Below are 17928 nucleotides of genomic sequence, written 5' to 3'. Positions count from 1 at the left end.
TCCAAACATAACAAACATGTTTAGGTAGTTCCAAGTGAAGTTTCTCAATGGATAAGAAGTATCTACCCAATTACCACTGTACCCCACGTGCCTGATCTTCCATTTCAGGACCGTACCTGCCAAAACTCATACTTAACTAAGACTAACCGTTGTATTAAGTACAATAACAAATTGCACTGTGCTGAATATCAGAGCAAAACAGAGCAGAGATATAAGGAAATCCTACCAGAGAAGTGTCGTGTAAGCTGTTTACTTTGTAGTATTTTATGCCTGCAATTTTTCTTCAGCCTACTGTGAACAGTTTGCATACAGTTACCCTTACATTCGTTAAGAGTTTAAATGTGAGCAGCAATGTTGCTGTCTTAGAATTTACACTACCTGATCCTTCCACAGCAAATCCCATCAGCACTGAATACAACCAGAAGTCACGGAATAGCTTTTGCAACCTGGGCTTGGCCTCCTTGATGGGTGGCAAGCGTCTAGTGAGCTATCAAAGAAATAAAAATTAACATCAGAAGATGGTGGGAGTTCCAGTAACTTAATTCCATGCGAAGAAATCAATTAACGTACCTTCTTTACCATGATTTACAAAGGTAATATTCTTTGTCACCTATGAAAACTAGCATTGCATTGCTCTTGTACCGAAGAAAATTACATGCTTTTAGAATATCTTAAATGTTAACATCTGAGATGCCTGAAGTAAGAATTTCCTCTGTTTTACACAGGAATAATATCATGCTGATACAGTAACCTCTGAAGGGAATACATAATATTAATATACTATCAACCGCAGAGAGGAAGCGACCACATGATCCTTTAAACTGTGCTGAAGACAATGTCATGCAGCTTTGCTTCAGTGCAAAGGAACTCAAACCCAAATAAATATCAGTCAAACATACTTCTGGTTGCTATTGTTTATTGGCTTTGTGGAAATACACTGAGGCACCAATTGGGGATCTTTCATTGCTTGCACCCACGCACACCATGACATCAGTTCTGGGGAATTTACTATCTAAACAAGCAAGTAAAAGAGCATTATTTTCAAGACATTTATTAAAATTCTCTGATACTTTTTGCACAGCAGCTGCTGCCACTGGAGGAGCACAGTTTATACTCCCAGCCAATATGATCACAGAATGGTTATGATATACGTTTATATAAAATTGCATATAACAAAGTTCATAGTCTGTTATCCTAAATAGCATTAGAAGCACAGGCAGTGTTTAAAAAGTAAAATAAAAAGGTCCACTAAACCACAAGCTTTATTCAATATGACTGTATGTTATTACTGTAAACTTTATTAAGAAAATGTTTCTAACTTGAAGAGATTTTACCTAACTGTACAATAATTCCCTTGAGGTATGAAAGCCAACAGTATTCCAGTGAAACATTATATAAAGCCAACTTTGGATATATTTGTAAATCATAAGGCAGACTGTTCAATTAAAAAAAATAAAAAGAAAAAGAAAACAATCCCTCGATTATCTGAGGGATTGAGGGATTAATCCCAAATTAATCTGAGTTTAAACTGGTAAATGGCACTATGATAGAAAGTTGCCTGTGTAACGCAAATGTCCGCACCAGTATAACAGTGACTAAAGAAGCCTAACCATCACAACAACAGCGGCCCCAACTTCATCTGCAGTAAAACGCCCCCCACAAAATACGAGCGACATGGCTTTTACTTGCCATAAACAGTGAAGTTTATGTGCATGTTTGACCTTGAAACTTTATATACAGACCAATTTTTGCTGAAAGATCTTCCTCAAAAGCGAACAAGTACCTGCAAAGCCATAAAAGTAGTTCAACAAACAACATACAATTCAGCAGAGATCACTAGGCAAGGGAGGGATTTTGGCTGACGAAGTAAGTTTAGCAGTGTTTGGTTTAGAGAATGTTTACTTTGGGAGATACACAAAAAACTAGCGTCAAAGTTCAGATTTAAACCTCAGCATTCTCCTTACTTGAGCTATTCAACACATCCCTTCTGTACTGTACAGTGGCTTAAAGGTAAGCTTCATTTACATCTCTTATTTCGGGCTGATCTGACCGAAGAGACACATATTGCAGAGCAGGGGAATGTTCCACATGTGTAAGTGCATCTGAATGATAATTAAACTTTGGTGAAGACAAGACTGTAAAGTTGGGGACTACAGACAGCAAATTCCTCTTTGCCAAAAGCAGAAAACATTTATCAATGGTTACTGGACAGAGTATCTCAGCCCTAAGGGCTTGACTTCAGGAGGCGGGAGAAAAAAGCAATGAATTTATGAAGAAACAATAAAAAAAGACTGACTCAAATCCTTCAGTCACAGTGCAAAAACCATTTAAAAAGCACCTCCTGTGGATCCTTCACTGTTGCAAAAGTAGTCATTTTTTGTATGGGATAATCACCTTAAATGCTTTTAGGATTTCAGGCTAATTAGTTCAGGGGGAGAGTTTGCAAAATTAAACTGTTCACTCACTTACTTCAGTCCTGCTACATCATGTTTGAAAATATTTTCCTTCAAGCATTGGTTTTATTCACAGACGAACAGGTATGTATATCTGTATATTTTATTTCTACAGAACAGCTCTTTGGACTATTTGCTAATTTAAAAAACATTTTAATCAACATTGTAATAAGATTTTTGTTTTAACAGTGCAGTACCACTGATGGTATTTATTGCAAAAGCCTATCTTCCTCCAGGTTTATTGCTAAATCCCTAGATCTCCTTTATTCCAACAAATTTCATCTTTGCTCTTCCATAAATACTCCCATTAAACTCCAACTTTTTGTTGTAGCTACAGAATGTATGTTTTTCAAGTTCTTCAGTACATCTCAGCCTTCTGGTATGGTCCTTTAGTGGATGCCTAGTCCCTCCTCCTACCAAGCTCGAATCTTCAAACTTTTCTTCACGTCATATTTTTAGCATACGCTAGTAACGCAGTTAGTACATATGTTAAGTGTTACAGGTTTATAAATAAAGAGTCCCACATATTTTAGGTAATGAGTTTGTTACTGAAAAAATACACCAATAATGACCGATTTCCATGGGAGGAGGTCAACCAATTCTTTGGCAGGCTGAAGGCATTATGTAAGCAAACCAATTACCAGTAAAACAGATGTATCCATCCAATTAAGCTCTGTTTCACTAAAAAAAAATATGCTGTCAAATAAGGTAGCTATAGACCTTCTGCTGTGACAGAATTCGGCATGGACCTAAAATTACAGAATAGATAACTAAAATTCAATTACCCTACGCTCTCTCAACTGTGTTACGTTGCCTTCCAGGTTTTGACCTGTCAGAATGAAGCTCCTATTTCATTTGCTTGCCCTCACTCTCGTCATCACCTCCACATTTTGTGGAGTCAAGGACTTCACTGAGCATTTTGAAAGCCTTAAAGATGCACAGCCACGTGAAAATGGGACTTATGATATGCCAAACTTACCACCCGAGTTCCACAGAGAAAACACTATCACAAATGACTTGATTCCTGAAGAGGAGGAGGAAGAGGACTATCTAGACCTCGACAAGATATTGGGTGAAGATGACTACAGTGACATTATTGATGCTGGCCCATACATGGTTTCTGAAATTCAGCAAGGAAATATTCTTGAACTATTCCAAGGCAAAACTAGAATCCAGCGACTCAACATCCTCAATGCAAACTTTGGCTTCAACCTTTACCGCAGTGTGGCGGACAAAGCCAACTCTTCAGAGAATATTCTCATGGCTCCTGTTGGCATTTCCACTGCAATGGCTATGATTTCTCTGGGTCTGAAGGGTCAGACTCATCAGGAAGTGTTATCTGTTCTTGGCTTTCAAGACTTCATTAATGCCAGCACCAAATATGAGCTCATGACTATTCATAATCTCTTCCGCAAACTCACTCATCGGCTATTCAGGCGCAATTTTGGTTATACACTGAGGTCTGTCAATGACCTTTATATTCAAAAGGACTTTTCTATTCTGAACGATTTCCGAAACAACATGAAAACATACTACTTTGCTGACGCCCAACCAGCTGATTTTTCAGATCCTAACTTCATAACTAAAACCAATGAACGCATCTTGAAGCTGACCAAAGGATTAATAAAGGAAGCTCTTGTGAATGTAAACCCTACAACACTGATGATGATTCTTAACTGTCTTTATTTTAAAGGTAAGAATCTGTTATTTCAGTCTTAGCTAGGGATTTTCTCAGTTTGCAATTCACTGCATAATTCATTACAAACTCCAGACTGAACTTAAATTTAGTCTACAGTTCAAAAAACCCCATCCACTCCCTCATTAAGAAGAATCTCTATTAGTCCATTTTTTGCATGTTTCTGTAGCACAAATACAGCAAATGCTTATTCCATCCAAAACCTTATAGTCTAAAAGTGAGACTAAAAACCAACACATGAATGCAGAATAGCCTTAGAAAGCATAAGCTTTGTGGCAGTCTTAGATGGAGAAGTATTACTTCGTGTGCAAGTTATTAGTCACATTCGGTCCTGCTTCAAGTTACTGGCTTCATTGAAATGGTACAGGATGATTTCAGTGAAAACACTTAACATTTCTGAAATATTCAAGATTCATAGGAATGACTATAAAGAATTTCAGCTTAAAGTATGTATTTTTTACACGATCAGAGCATGATCCTTGTCGACAAGCCTACACAGGGGACTGAAGAGAAGAACCACCACAGTGGTGTTCTAAAGCTAAAAAACAAACACATTCACTATTTGGAGTATTTCAGCTAATTCAGCATGAACTGTCTGCTGATACAGGCTCCTACTGTATCACTACCACAGGCTGAACAGTTAAAGAGGCTTGAAGTAAAGACTTTGCAATATATTCTTGGTATAAATACTTATTTTCAATTTCTTTACATTTAAACTAAGAGTCTGTGGTGAGATTTTCAAAATTGGTTATCTGCCTCAGGTTGAAAGTTTGTTAATCTTTCAACAGACATTTAAAATTATATTAAATGAGCAAAAGGTGGGAGTTGCCAATGAAAGAGGAACTAAGGAAAAAAAGGAAATCTGTTACTGACTGATTAAGATGAAAATCAGATGAAGGTGGCTTAAAACACTGGTAAGGAAAGGCAGATTAGCACAAAAGGGCAACAGTGTCCAGAAGTACAACATACTCCTTTCCATAAGTTATAAAGGAGTTACTTTTTTCTGATTATGTCCCTGATTCCGGGAAACAAATGCTCAAGGGCTCTCTTATATCTGCCTTCTCAGCATGTGATTATAGGAACTTCTAGGAACAACATTCCTGTAAGTTCATGAAACGTACCTTTCCCCACGCACTTGCAAAGCATTACTTCCTTCAATAATGCCACTTGTCTCTTTTAAAAGACCTGAAGCAGTCACTAATCCCCTATTCTGAAGCACCATCCAAAAGGGACCTACTTGTATCTTTAAGTACATCTCTGGTGATCATATCATATTAAATAGATGGCTTTACTGACCTTCAGACCACCCTAAGAAAAGGACTATGCAAAGTGAAACAGATAAATTATTTTTTTCACAATTTGGTCAGATATTAAATACCTTTTTGTTTTACTCTGAAGTTATAAATACTTGTGCTACCTCAAAATAACAAAAACACCACCAAAAATTAAACAGCTTTAGTACTGGATATCTTAGTCATCACGACCAAAAATACTTTTGGCTTTTCCTTCTCCCCATGGAGTCCTGTTAGTCCAAATTGTCTTGGTGCTGTCTGCTGAAGACTATATTGGTATCTCCCATTCTTTCGTCTTATAGTGACAGTCTCCTGGTATTTCTATTTTGAATGGAACTGAACTTTTACAAAGCAAGTTCTGCTCCTGGATTTCCTAGTTTCCTCACCAGTCCTTCTAGACATACTAACTTCTGTCCACATCTTTCCATTTACAATATTTACACTGTCTGTACCATTGCAGACAAGCTCTGTTAAGCCCTCAGAGCTAAGAAACGTATGAGTATTCTCAGGTACGCAGAGATGCTCAGTACAAGCAATACTGAGTAATGGGATACTTGCCAAACACCATGAAGTCTCAAGTTCCTTTTATATTAAATACCATCAAGAAACTATTGGAAACTATTCACGTTGGTAAGAAGCAAGTTTTATCTTGCATAGGTGTCCAGTCTACCTCCAACTGAGACCTACCCTCCATTCTGCAGAGGTCTGAACAATCATTTTTGAGCTTCCTATCAAGTAGGAGATGGTTACTTTAGTCATGGTAGATCACGGCAGCTTTTGATAACTGACAAATTTTGACAGATACAAAATTGAGGTTCTATGAGATTCTAGTCACAAATGCAAGAGATAAGTCAATCACTGGAGACAACATCATCTGCCACCACAGATGGATCCAATAAGACATCTTGGTGGGAAGGTTCAAAACAGGAAGTCACAGAAGTCAAAGTACCAACTGGTTTCAGCTGATCCCAGAAAACCACATGGCTCCTGCTGGAGAACAGTGTATTTTACCCTAAGACAAACACATCTGCAAAAGTGAATTCAAGAAAAAAGTTCCTCAGCTCCTCTTTTTCCAGGAAGAACTGATAAATGTCTCCCATTCCTCAGGTAACGACAGTGCTGCTGAAGCTCCCCTGACCCACAGCAACTTCCCGTCTTTAGCTAGTTTGAATCCTACACCTGTGAGTTCTGCTCCTTGAAGAACAGACAGATGTTGGTTTTTTCCTGAGAAGTGAGACAATTTGTTTGGGAACAGCATAATCCATTTTATATCCCATTCCCTTCAGAATATTAACCGCAGTCTGATCACTTCTCAAACTGCTCCCCATCAGACTGATGTATGAAGAAACTATGAGCATTAAAGTTGGACTTAAGGCTTTTTTTGTTACTTCACAGTCAATGTGGCAAAGTCAGATTAAGGATCTCAGAATCACTTGCAACCTTTTAAAAAAAGGTTACTGATTAAGGTTAAATTTGTAGTCTTTCCACACAGTTACAGCCACACTCCCCAGGTACTTGCATGCCAACAGTCACATAAAATCCAGAGTTTTAACAGGAAATACCAGTAATCCTATCTCCACTATAAAATTCTAGCTTTGTCTGCCCATTACGAAAAAAATAATCTTTTTTCTAGAGCCCCTCATTTCTGAAGAGATCAATAGGAAGACCGCTTAAAGAAAAGCGCCTTCTTTTACACAGTCAATAAATATTTGGGATACCCAAAGAATCTTCACATAAAAAGATTCAAACCCTGATGTCAAAGTTTTCTGTGCTGCAAAATACGTTGAAATGTATTCTTTAGGCACAAACCTGTTAGTGACAGGCTCGCGTAGGTGTGCTGAAATCACATACAACTGGGTCACAGAATTAAGCAGTCAATACCCAAACTCTTCCAGATGTCTTAACACAGGAAGTTAACTAACTTGAATGAACTAAGTCAAGGTAATGCCTTCAGCATAATACCTTATATGCAAAACGAAAACAGCCATTACTTAGCTTGACGTTTCTGGTGCTTTTAACAGCCTGGTTTCAAGTATCAGATCTCTCAGAAAAAGCTGTGTCAGTTGCTTCGCTATGTGCAAACCCTGTCAAATATTTTGCCTGTTTGAACTTTGTAAAATCTAGGTTCCTTGTAGAGAAAAAAATACACACCAAGCCCTTTCAAATCACCAGTTTGTGCTGACCTGCTTCTGTAATTCAGAACATTCAAATCAGACAAATGTTAAGTTAGAAAGCAAGCCAGGAATTTCTAAGTCCCCTTAAAGCTTGTCTTCCAACCTAAACCATTCTGGGATTCTTATTCAGGCTTATTTGAAATCAACAATCTCCTCCAGTAATTTCCAATTCATACCAATGAAAACTTAATGTAAACTGTTATTCTCGGAATATTTTATTAAACACGGATCTTGTGTTTTTTTATCTGTCTTCTACATTGTATTAACAGGAACTTGGGAGAATAAATTTCCAGTGGAAATGACAACGAAGAGGAGTTTCCGACTGAACGAGAAGCAAACAATAAAGGTTCCTATGATGCAGACTAAAGGGAACTTCCTAGCTGCCGCAGACCCCGACCTAGATTGCGGTGTGATCCAGCTCCCATTTGTGGGGAACATCAGCATGCTGATTGTACTTCCACACAAACTCTCTGGCATGAAAGCGCTAGAAAAGCAAATAACACCACAAGTGGTGGAAAAATGGCAGAAGAGCATGACTAACAGGTATGTGCTGCAAAGTACATACTGTTAAAGTCTTAATGTATTTTCTTGATGAGACTGGCAAGGGTAAGTAAAGAGCACAGAAGATAACATACTGTATTTTCATAGAATCATAGAATGGTTTGGGTTGGAAGGGACCTTAAAGATCATCTAGTCCCAACACCCCTGCCATGGCCAGGGACACCTTCCACTAGACCAGGTTATTCTGATTATAACATTAAACCTAAACAAAACCACCAAAAAGATGGATTTATTGAGTCAAAAATAAAGACCAGTGGTGTCTCAAAATTTAAATGCCATCAAGAAATCAAGGATGATTGAGTTGGAAAATTCTACTGGAGTTCCAAAATTCTTTCGATTAAGTATTTAATGTTGTAGATTTAAAGAAAAGTTTCTTACTGATAAAGGTTACAACAAGGAGGAAAAACAGGAGTATGATAATAACAGGTTATTTATGCAGAACAATCTCTATGATATCGAAAGCAGCCTGTATGCACTATGCATTTCAACATATCTATCGTGCAAAGGCATACATTCAGTAATCCACAATGGACATCACAATTATGGGACAGAAGAAATTATAGAGCATCCCTTGTGCAAGATGACAGACTGGGTGGTATCTGTCTTCAGACTTGATAAAAAGATAAAAAGAGTTGATTTGATGTGCTATTCAGGAAGCCAACCTATTTCTACTGTATACAGTAAGTGACAATCTCCAATTTAGTACTCCAGAAAAATCTGACAGTTCAACATTTATTACAAGCATAACCAACCACATACTGAACTGCTCAAAGCTATACAACTCACACACATAAATAATGTAAATCATAAGTGAAATATTAAATTGACAAACTAAAAGTTTTGGTGGGGCATTCATTTTTTAAAACAGAGCTTAAAAGTAATGATGCACAAGTTCTGAAAGTAAAAGTACAGTAAACAGTCCTGTATATTTCTGTGTCCCGCTTGATGAAGACAGAAAAAAAAACCAAACCACAACAGATATGTAAAGCATAGCAGTCGTGCCTCAATGATTTTTCATTTTTGTTTTCATTTTTTCTAGAACAAGAGAAGTGGTTCTGCCTAAATTTAAGCTGGAGAAGAGTTATAACTTGATTGGTTATCTGACACCCATGGGAATAGAAGAACTGTTCAATGAAAAAGGCAACTACTCTGGTGTATCGGATGAGAAAATCATCATTGACAGGGTATTTACTCCTCTTTTCACTTCCTTTCTGATTAGATTATATCACCTGAAAACATGGCAACACCGTTAAAATAATTACACAGTAATCTAAAATAACAGTATTTCTCATCTTCCCTTGAGGACATAGGAAGGACGTGGGTCTTGTCTATTCATATAATGGGGAAAATGATTAATCAGATATCAAAGGCACTAAAAGCATTGCGGTCAGTCAGGAACAGGCTAATTCACAAACCAAAGGATCGCAGCTGCACAGGAGTTACCAGCAAGAGTGTTAGCAGGGAGCCGTGTGAGGCCCCATGGAGGGGGGGGAAGGCTGTGAGCACATCATTTGAGTATACATTCAAGATCTTCAATTTCTTTTTTGTTTGTTTTCCCTTTTTTGTTTGTTTAAACAGTTCAATCATCAAGGCACAATAACTGTGAATGAGGAGGGCACAGAGGCTGGAGCAGTAACCAATGTCGGGTTCATGCCTCTCTCTACTCAGATTCGCTTTGTTGTCGACCGCCCCTTTTTGTTTATGATCTATGAACATCGTACCAGCTGCCTTCTGTTCATGGGTCGAGTTGTCAACCCAGCCAAGTCTTAAAAGCAGCGAAGACCTCCAACACGCTGTTATACAAGGGATGTATAATTACACATTAATATACCAGTATCATAAAGGAAATTTTATTGTCGTATTAGCTAATACAAAAGCCACTGGTATCAAAAGAAAATATATTACCTACAGGTAGTTTCACATGAAAGGACTCATAGCACTCGATGATTTGACTGCAATTTAAAATGGTTAGTGCCATGTATCGATGCAAGTGTATTAAAAAAATAATCACAAAGTAACGTATGCTTTGTGTTCTACTTCAGTGTATAAAATGTAATCAATAAAATATTTAGACTGTATAGATTCTTGAAGTTTAGCTCTAAATTTGTGCTAGGATGCCTATTTATAATAAATAGGAATAAGGAAACCCTGAATACCTGACCAGTCTTAGAAGCCGAAGTCTGTCCTAGGTATTTTAGATAATCTAACTTGAAAAAGAGTAGGTGTCTACATCCTTTCACTTGCTTGCGTCATTTAACATTCAGCAGACTTTAACATTCACCACGAACTTATGGACCAGTGTACCAAATAAGAGGAATGAAATACTAATGGATCCACTACTTTTCCCCAACCTAACTTGTATGGTTTTAATACAGTTCTCTCATCTTCACAAGTACAGATGGTATTAGAATTAGGCCAACCAGGTAAATTATATAAAGAGTCTTAGAATACCTTTTAGAGTGAAAGCAGCTAGTAAAATGCTCTTTTCATGGCCTCAATATCACCTAATCCTCTCTGCAAAATAGTGTGATTTATAGCAATCACAACATTTGTGAATAATTCAAATACACTCTCCATACTTGATTCAACAGACAACACCTTTCGAGTCAACCTTAAGACTATAAACTTTCTGAATCATTCTGGTAACAACATGAATGCTGTACAAAAGTCTTTTTCACATTTGAAAAAGTGAAAATTTACCTGCACTCTGTAGTATATTACTACCTACCCCATAGAAGGAATAGAGTTGCATCTTACGTTCAAATTTAATTAAAGCCAATGAAAATACTCACCTTTGCATACTTTCCTTTGCATCATACCTTTTAAAAAAAATGTGCCTCACAATCTACTGAGGGTATTTTTATTATTATTTGCTGTATCAAATATTGTATCCTTCTAAATACATTCATAGTAAAAATTTGTCTTATGTTAGCAAAAATATGCAAATTAAGCTAAAAACTGACAAATTATTTTAAGGATTCTGAATTCTCTTAAAAAGGTGTTTTCCAGTATTAAGTTTAACTTCTTGATTTCATTTGGCTTTTACATACTGCCATTTCTAATTTTGCATCTACTACGTTTATTTGCCCCCCACACAAAACTTTTTAACATGACAGCCAGTGAAATATCAGTATTAGATGACGAAGGATGATGAAAAGCTGATATCGAACAGGAAGCTCAGGTGTTTCTCTAGTCCTGTCTCACATTGTGCTTCCTTGTAAGCCCACCACGTGGGGGAGAGTTTTCAATACTGAAGGTTCACAACAAATCACTAACATTCAGAGAAATGTTTTATTGTTTCATCTACATTCAAGAAGACAAGCATATTCAAAAGATTAAATATTCAGGCCCTGGATTTAATTAGTTTATCAACGATTAAATGAGCTGGAGCACCTGAAATGCAGGGGTTTTGAGACCTAAGTAACGGTAATTATTCAAGGGAAAGAGCTCAAGTAGAAAAGCAAATCAGCTACTGCTCAAAACTCATGATCTTCATACATTGTGCAAGAAAGTCAAATATTTGCTTCAACAACCATAATGTAACCATTAACTCTTGCTTCAGATTCTGGCACTATCTGACTCCATTTAAAGGTCACACTGGTTAAGAAAAATGCAGTTATCACCAGCTATTCAGAACAAATATAACATCAATAAAAATCTGAAACAGAAAAGTATTTTCATAACTTTTACATTAAGTCTCTAATAGGCACTAATCTTTTCTCAATATGCAAGGAATGATCTTGCTTTCACTGAAATCAGTGCTGGCACTACTGACAGATGAAAGACACTACCCACTAGACCGTATCTCTCAAGACAGGACTAGCTAGTTCATGCAAAAACTGAGCACCTATTGAATAACAGCCATCCAAGACACTTATAAACACATTTCTGTAAAGCCAGGGTCTGGCCCCTGTGATCGCTGGTGAATTACGGAGTAACTTATGATGGAAACTGCTGGAAGAGACAGGGGGAGGAAACGAACAGTTCTTTGATCTTTAACCAGTGCTAATTTTAGGCTCTTCTCTTTGAAAAGCTTCAGTAAAGAGGTTTGTGAGGGCAGAGTATGAAATGAATGATTTTTTTTCTGCTTGTTAATAGATGTGCAGTATGAGCAACTTGCAAGCAGGCATGCCTACTGCAAGTATGTAATACATTTTCCCCTTCTGTCCCACTAGCTGTGCAGGAAAAGTTCCACAGAAGAATTCAGCTTCAGGAGGGGAGAAACTGACATGATGGTTTTTTGTTCTCCAGTAAGTTTAAGTTTGTCTATGGATCTTTTAGACATTTTTTGTAGAAGCTGCAGCAGTTAGGCAACTAGTCCTACTGACTTGGAAACCCAGCTTGGGCATACCAAATTTTCCGCTGGAGATCTAGAATGGTTGCACTGAATTTTTGACTGAATTAGTGTCCTGGTTTAGTTATACTTTGTTAAAAAAAATATCTTTTCCTCCCAGAAAAGGTTGTCATCCGAGACCAAACACAGATATACATCAAAATAAATGAGTCTGGAATGGACCTCAGTGTCCTTGCACTTTTCCTAAAATGCTTTCAAGCACGACAGCCAATTCTAGTTTCAGAAGACACAAGACACTTCCTCCCCTTCCTCCCTCCTTTCTCAATGATTTTTTTTTTTCCTTTTAAGAAGCAGGATTCACTGTGCTGCCAAACTAAGATTTATTTTTAACTCTGTTTCTATTAACATTTGTTTTTCACTTTTCTCCTTAGGCCACACATACGTGCTGTTTATTAAATTGCACACCAAACACTATTCAAAGAAACATCCGCTGTGGTATTATTTAGCTCATGAATCTCTCGAATTCATGATTAGCAACAATCTAACTCTCAGTCACAAAAGATTAATTATTTTTAAGAGATATGTCATTATTAAACAAATATTTTCCCCCCTCTTAGCGCAAGAAATATCATTTTACAATACTACTATATTTCTCTTGGATGCTGACTTCTGCACTAGTTGTTAATCAAACCATTTACCATGAAATAGCACCTACATTTGGCATATGTGAGAAAATTATTCTGTTTGCAACAACCCAACCATTGGATACTCACCACAGCAATAACAGGAATAAGCACACCCAGATTCCCTGCACTACTGGAGGCCTGGAAAAGAAAAAGGAATTTATCGCAACATCTACAAAAGCATTTCTAAAATACCAGCTAGAGGACATATTTCAAGCAGCAAAGATTCCTACTGTCAATGCAAATCACAGCATACATTGCCCATTACAGCTCTGTATCTAGCATAGATGCGCACAAGTTGGCCAAGAGAGTACCCCGGAAATCCAAAGGACTGGGACACCCAGGAGTCTTTCAACAACGTGTTTCAGGTGGGATGTCCCTCATAGAAAGAATGTTCGCCCCTTTCAGCACAGTATTCTATATTTGGAAGTCAGATATTATGCCTTGAGCTAAAGAGGGGGAAATATTCATTGATACCATGTCTACTCTGACATCCAACAACTGCAAGAGAGACCAGGTACAGAGACCCTCACAGAAGCCACATTTGCATGGTTGAAAGATCTAGTTTAAAACAGAACAAATAAGCCACAGCAGCATTCTAATGGTTAATGAGCAAATTTAAGTCCATGAAAAGGTACGCTGAGAAGCAGAGGTCACAGGCAAACTATCTGACAACTATCAAAGAAAAAATTTGCTTTTGTTTGGGAGCACAGCACGTGCAGTGTTTTACCTACTTTAACTCTTCTTGAAAATGAAATAACCCCGTCTGAATACCTTTCATAATTTTCACTTTACACTGAGTAAAAAGTGTTCTAGTGAAAACTGCTATCAGTATCTTCACAATAAAGAAACACTGCCTCCTAGCTCAAATCCATGTTAAATCAATCACACATTTTTCTGTTTGCAGGCAGCTTTAAGTCACTGGAGCAGTCTGTCTCCCATAGTGATTCCAAAACTGAAACAGTGGGAAAATGGCCCTGAAAGGAGGAAGGTGGAAACTAATTTAGAAGTGTCATTTTAGAGCAACATTTACAATACATTTTTCACCATTTCAGCTTGATTATCTGTGGTTAAAAGAATCTATGAAACCTATGGGGAGAAATTTTCCACCATAAACTTCATGAAAAGCAGATTCTAGACATGTCCTAGTTCCCTTTTAAAAGAAGAGTTGGCATCCCTGATGAAATGCAGTCTATGTTCAAAGCAAACAGATTCATTTCAGAGGGATTTACCAAGAGCTCACCCATCCCATAAAAGGACAAAGAAAGAACTTGGTACTATTAAAATATAGCATGCACAGGAGGGGTGAAAAAGAGGTTAAAAACCAAAAAACACATTGTTCCCCTCACTACTAGGAAAATGTACCTATTTGAAAAGGAAGTGTTACCTATCTGCCCTAAAAAGCAGGGAACATCTGTCAAACCACATCTCCAAGAAAACCTTAATTTTCCAGTATGAACACATTTGAATTATTAAAGCAGGCAACTGTATTTTTTATATATAAAATCACTATCAAACACCCTGAATTTTTACAAGTTACCCTAAGGCAGTGCATGGATGCCAAGAGGTTACAGCATTTGAACACCAGGGAGGAACATAACTGGCCTAAGGCTCTCATTTTTTCTGAGTAGAAAGCAACTACATTTTGCTTTTCAAACACTAATATACACCTCAAGAACAAAAGTCAAGGTTAACAGCTTGTTCATGAGTATATTTTAGAGCAAAGATGAGAAGAAGGTATTGTGGGAAAGGCTGAGATTTTTGTTTGCTTCTTCTTAAATAGAAGGCACATCGAGTACTCTGGATACTTAATTGGAATGGGGAGAAAAGCTAATATGAAGCGAGGTGAAAGTCTTCACATACGAAGAAAAGCAGAGAATTCTGAAGTTAACTGCGTATAAACTGCTCCTGCAAAAATTCAGTTAGCATTTAGAGACATTCATCTTCCAAACCTCCTCATAAACTTTTAAAGGGCAGTATGTGTTAAATTTTACAAATCGCAATTGAACATTGCATTTAAAAAAAACTCTATTTTAAAGCAAAACCACTCAAATAGACTCTTCTGCAAAGTATTCCTACCATACAAATTCATCTAAGAGACAAGTCTCATCTTTCTTAGGCAAGCTTTTTGAATAAACTTGCTCTCCAAATAAAGCAACCCTAAAAATCATCAGATTTTAATTAAATCTGTATTTTTCATTTCACTGCACTGTTTCCCTTATAAGCCTAGACAGATAGGCCTGCATCAACTTGGATCCTGGGGAAAGTTAAAAAAAAAAAAGTTATTGTGCACTTACGCATAGTCTTACAAATGTGGTGTTTTCCACCACATAGTAAATAATCAGGATTCTCTAAATGTTGGAATTTGTCCAGTAACTTTTAGAGAGTGCAGGTCATTTTATGTAACTCCCTATGAAATCACCCAGGAAGAAAACAGCAAGGTTCGACTAGATGACTTCCTGAGGTCCCTTCCAACCTAAGTTTTCCTATAATCCTATAACACCGCTAAAATTAGAATTCTGTCACAATCTAAAGACACTTTAAGAATTAGTAAGAGCCGTTAAGTAGTCAGCGTTCCTCTTTACAGCTTTGCCTCTAGGACTCCAAACAGTTTACTCAGTCTCAGACAAAATCAGGCTCAGATGAATATACCAGTGCTTTATCTCAGATACTATACACAGATTAGTTAGGTGTTTGAAAGGGATTATGGACCTGCATTCATATTCCATGACCAGAAAACATTCTTAGGTTTAACAAAGGGTGATTTTTTATTGTGTGTGTGTAAAGGTGTCGTTTTGGTTAAAAAACATACGGAAGAGTATGTTTAGTAGTGCCATCCATATAAATGCACAGCTGAATAAAATTAAAAAACAGTGAATATCTGACCTTTAGTGCTGGTCCTTTTTCACTTGCTCTCTCACTAGCTCTCTTTCCTTCTAGCCCAAGCTGAACAAACAGTTCCAGCAAGTTCATCAGTAGTTCATCCACAAGGTGTTCTCCTTGAATGTTAGCAGCGATGTTAGCTAGGGCATTAATGACTGCTAAAGAACAGTGTCTGAGAAGAAAGAACGGTTATGAACAAGCAGTTCCTCAAAATTTTATATTTTCAGTGCTTTCTTCATAATGCTGAGAGATAGGGGTCCGTATTGGGACCGATACTGTTCAGTTATCTTCATCAATGACATTGACAGTGAGATCAAGTGTGCCCTCAGCAAGTTTGTGGACAACACCAAGCTGAGTGGTGTGGCTGACCTACCTGAGGGACAAGATACCATCCAGAGGGACCTTGACAGGACTGAGAAGTGGAACGGTGTGAACCTCATGGTGTTCAACAAGGCAAAGTGCAGGGTCCTGCACAGGGGTTGGGGCAATCCCTGGTATCCATACTGGCTGGGGGATGGAAGGGATGGAGGGTAGCCCTGCCAAGAAGGACTTGGGGGTACCAGTGGGTGAAAAGCTGGACGTGAACCGGCAATGTGTGCTGGCAGCCCAGAAAGCCAACCACACCCTAGGCTGCATCCCCAGCAGTGTGGCCAGCAGGGCGAGGGAGGGGATTCTGCACCTCTACTCTGCTCTTGAGAGAACCCCCCCTGCAGTGCTGCCTCCAGTTCTGGGGGCACCAACATCAGAAGGACATGGGCCTGTTGGAGCGGGGCCAGAGGTGGCCACAGACATGCTGGGACGGCTGGTGCCCCTCTGCTGTGAGGACAGGCTGAGACAGTTGGGAGGTGTTCAGCCTGGAGAAGGGAGACCTCAGAGCCCCTTCCAAGTACCTAAAGGGGACCTACAGGAAAGATGGGGACAAACTTTTTAGTAGGGCCTGCTGCAACAGGACAAGGATTAGTGGTTTTAAACTAAAAGAGGGAAGATTTAGACTAGATATAAGGAAGAAATGTTTTATGCTGAGGGTGGTGAGACACTGGCCCAGGTTACCCAGAGGGGTGGCAGATGCCCCATCCCTGGAAACATCCCAGGCCAGGTTGGACGGGGCTCTGAGCAACCCAGTCTAGTTGAAAATGTCCCTGCTTATGACAGGGGGGTTGGACTAGATGGCTTTTACTTGTCCCTTCCAACCCAAATGATTCTATGAACTCTTGCAACAAGGCTGCTGGCGTTTTTTTCACTCAGAGGTGTTTTTTTTTGGGGGGGCGGGCAGGGAGGGGAGGTGGTTATGTTTTTTTATGAATAGCACATCACTTTACTGATAATTGAAATGCAATCAGTGTTTAAGTGAAAACCTATTTGTATGCTTTGCCTCTGGAAGCCATTTCATTTATGATGCTGTCATGGCCAAAAGGAAATGACTTTTCTGTAGCAGACATGGCTACAGACAAAAAGCAGCAAAGATCTCCGTTTCTGGATTGGGAAAGCTCTTGAGCACAAGAATCAGAACTAGTATCAGTTATTAAAGCTGAGATTGGGCTGGGTCAGACAATACGTTTAAACATACTGACAGGAACGGTCCTCTCAGTTACTCACATACTACATTAAAAGATATCCAGCCTACCCCAACTATCAACAAAGTTAGTGATAATCTTTAATTATAACAGGGACTACAATGCATACTTACATACTAAGAATCAAATTGCTAATGGTTTGCATTTAATCCCTAACAAGTACTGAGACCACATTTAAAAAAAAAACAACAAAAACACAAACCCCCAAAACAAAACACACACAACACCCAGTGGAACTTCATTAGCTTTTCTAGGCTAAGACATTAATTACTCTAGGTACAGATAACGTAAGTCCTCAATGTCAATTATAATTTACAA

The 17928-nt window shown here is 38.2% G+C and overlaps 2 protein-coding genes across 3 annotated transcripts in view; one reads left to right on the top strand and one right to left on the bottom strand.

Annotated features, from left to right (window-relative positions):
- The window catches only part of PI4KA (phosphatidylinositol 4-kinase alpha), a 66259-nt gene that overhangs the window by 29968 nt on the left and 18363 nt on the right, over positions 1–17928 (bottom strand). For both annotated transcript variants that reach the window (XM_063350959.1, XM_063350960.1), the window contains exons 18-20: positions 16040–16208; positions 13244–13294; positions 379–487 (exon numbers count right to left, since the gene is read on the bottom strand). In XM_063350959.1, coding sequence (XP_063207029.1) covers positions 379–487; positions 13244–13294; positions 16040–16208 — 329 coding nt within the window. The remainder of the gene's footprint in view (positions 1–378; positions 488–13243; positions 13295–16039; positions 16209–17928) is intronic.
- On the top strand, positions 1898–10407 carry SERPIND1 (serpin family D member 1). The gene is made up of 5 exons (XM_063350962.1): positions 1898–2010; positions 3275–4146; positions 7885–8158; positions 9216–9360; positions 9755–10407. Exons 2-5 carry the CDS (start codon positions 3291–3293, stop codon positions 9944–9946), a joined length of 1467 nt encoding a protein of 488 aa, XP_063207032.1. The 5' UTR covers positions 1898–2010; positions 3275–3290; the 3' UTR covers positions 9947–10407.

This window comes from Chroicocephalus ridibundus, chromosome 13 (assembly GCF_963924245.1).
Source record: "Chroicocephalus ridibundus chromosome 13, bChrRid1.1, whole genome shotgun sequence".
Lineage (NCBI taxonomy): Eukaryota > Metazoa > Chordata > Aves > Charadriiformes > Laridae > Chroicocephalus > Chroicocephalus ridibundus.
The sequence above is the reverse complement of the archived record's forward strand: the minus strand, read 5'-3'. Positions and strand labels throughout refer to the sequence as shown.

Excerpts from the sequence above, each read along its gene's own strand:
- SERPIND1 (XM_063350962.1), top strand. The coding sequence starts at position 3,291 with ATGAAGCTCCTATTTCATTTGCTTGCCCTCACTCTCGTCATCACCTCC. Across the intron at positions 4,147-7,884 it reads TAACTGTCTTTATTTTAAAG|GAACTTGGGAGAATAAATTT; the intron begins GTAAGAATCTGT and ends TTGTATTAACAG. Across the intron at positions 8,159-9,215 it reads CAGAAGAGCATGACTAACAG|AACAAGAGAAGTGGTTCTGC; the intron begins GTATGTGCTGCA and ends CATTTTTTCTAG.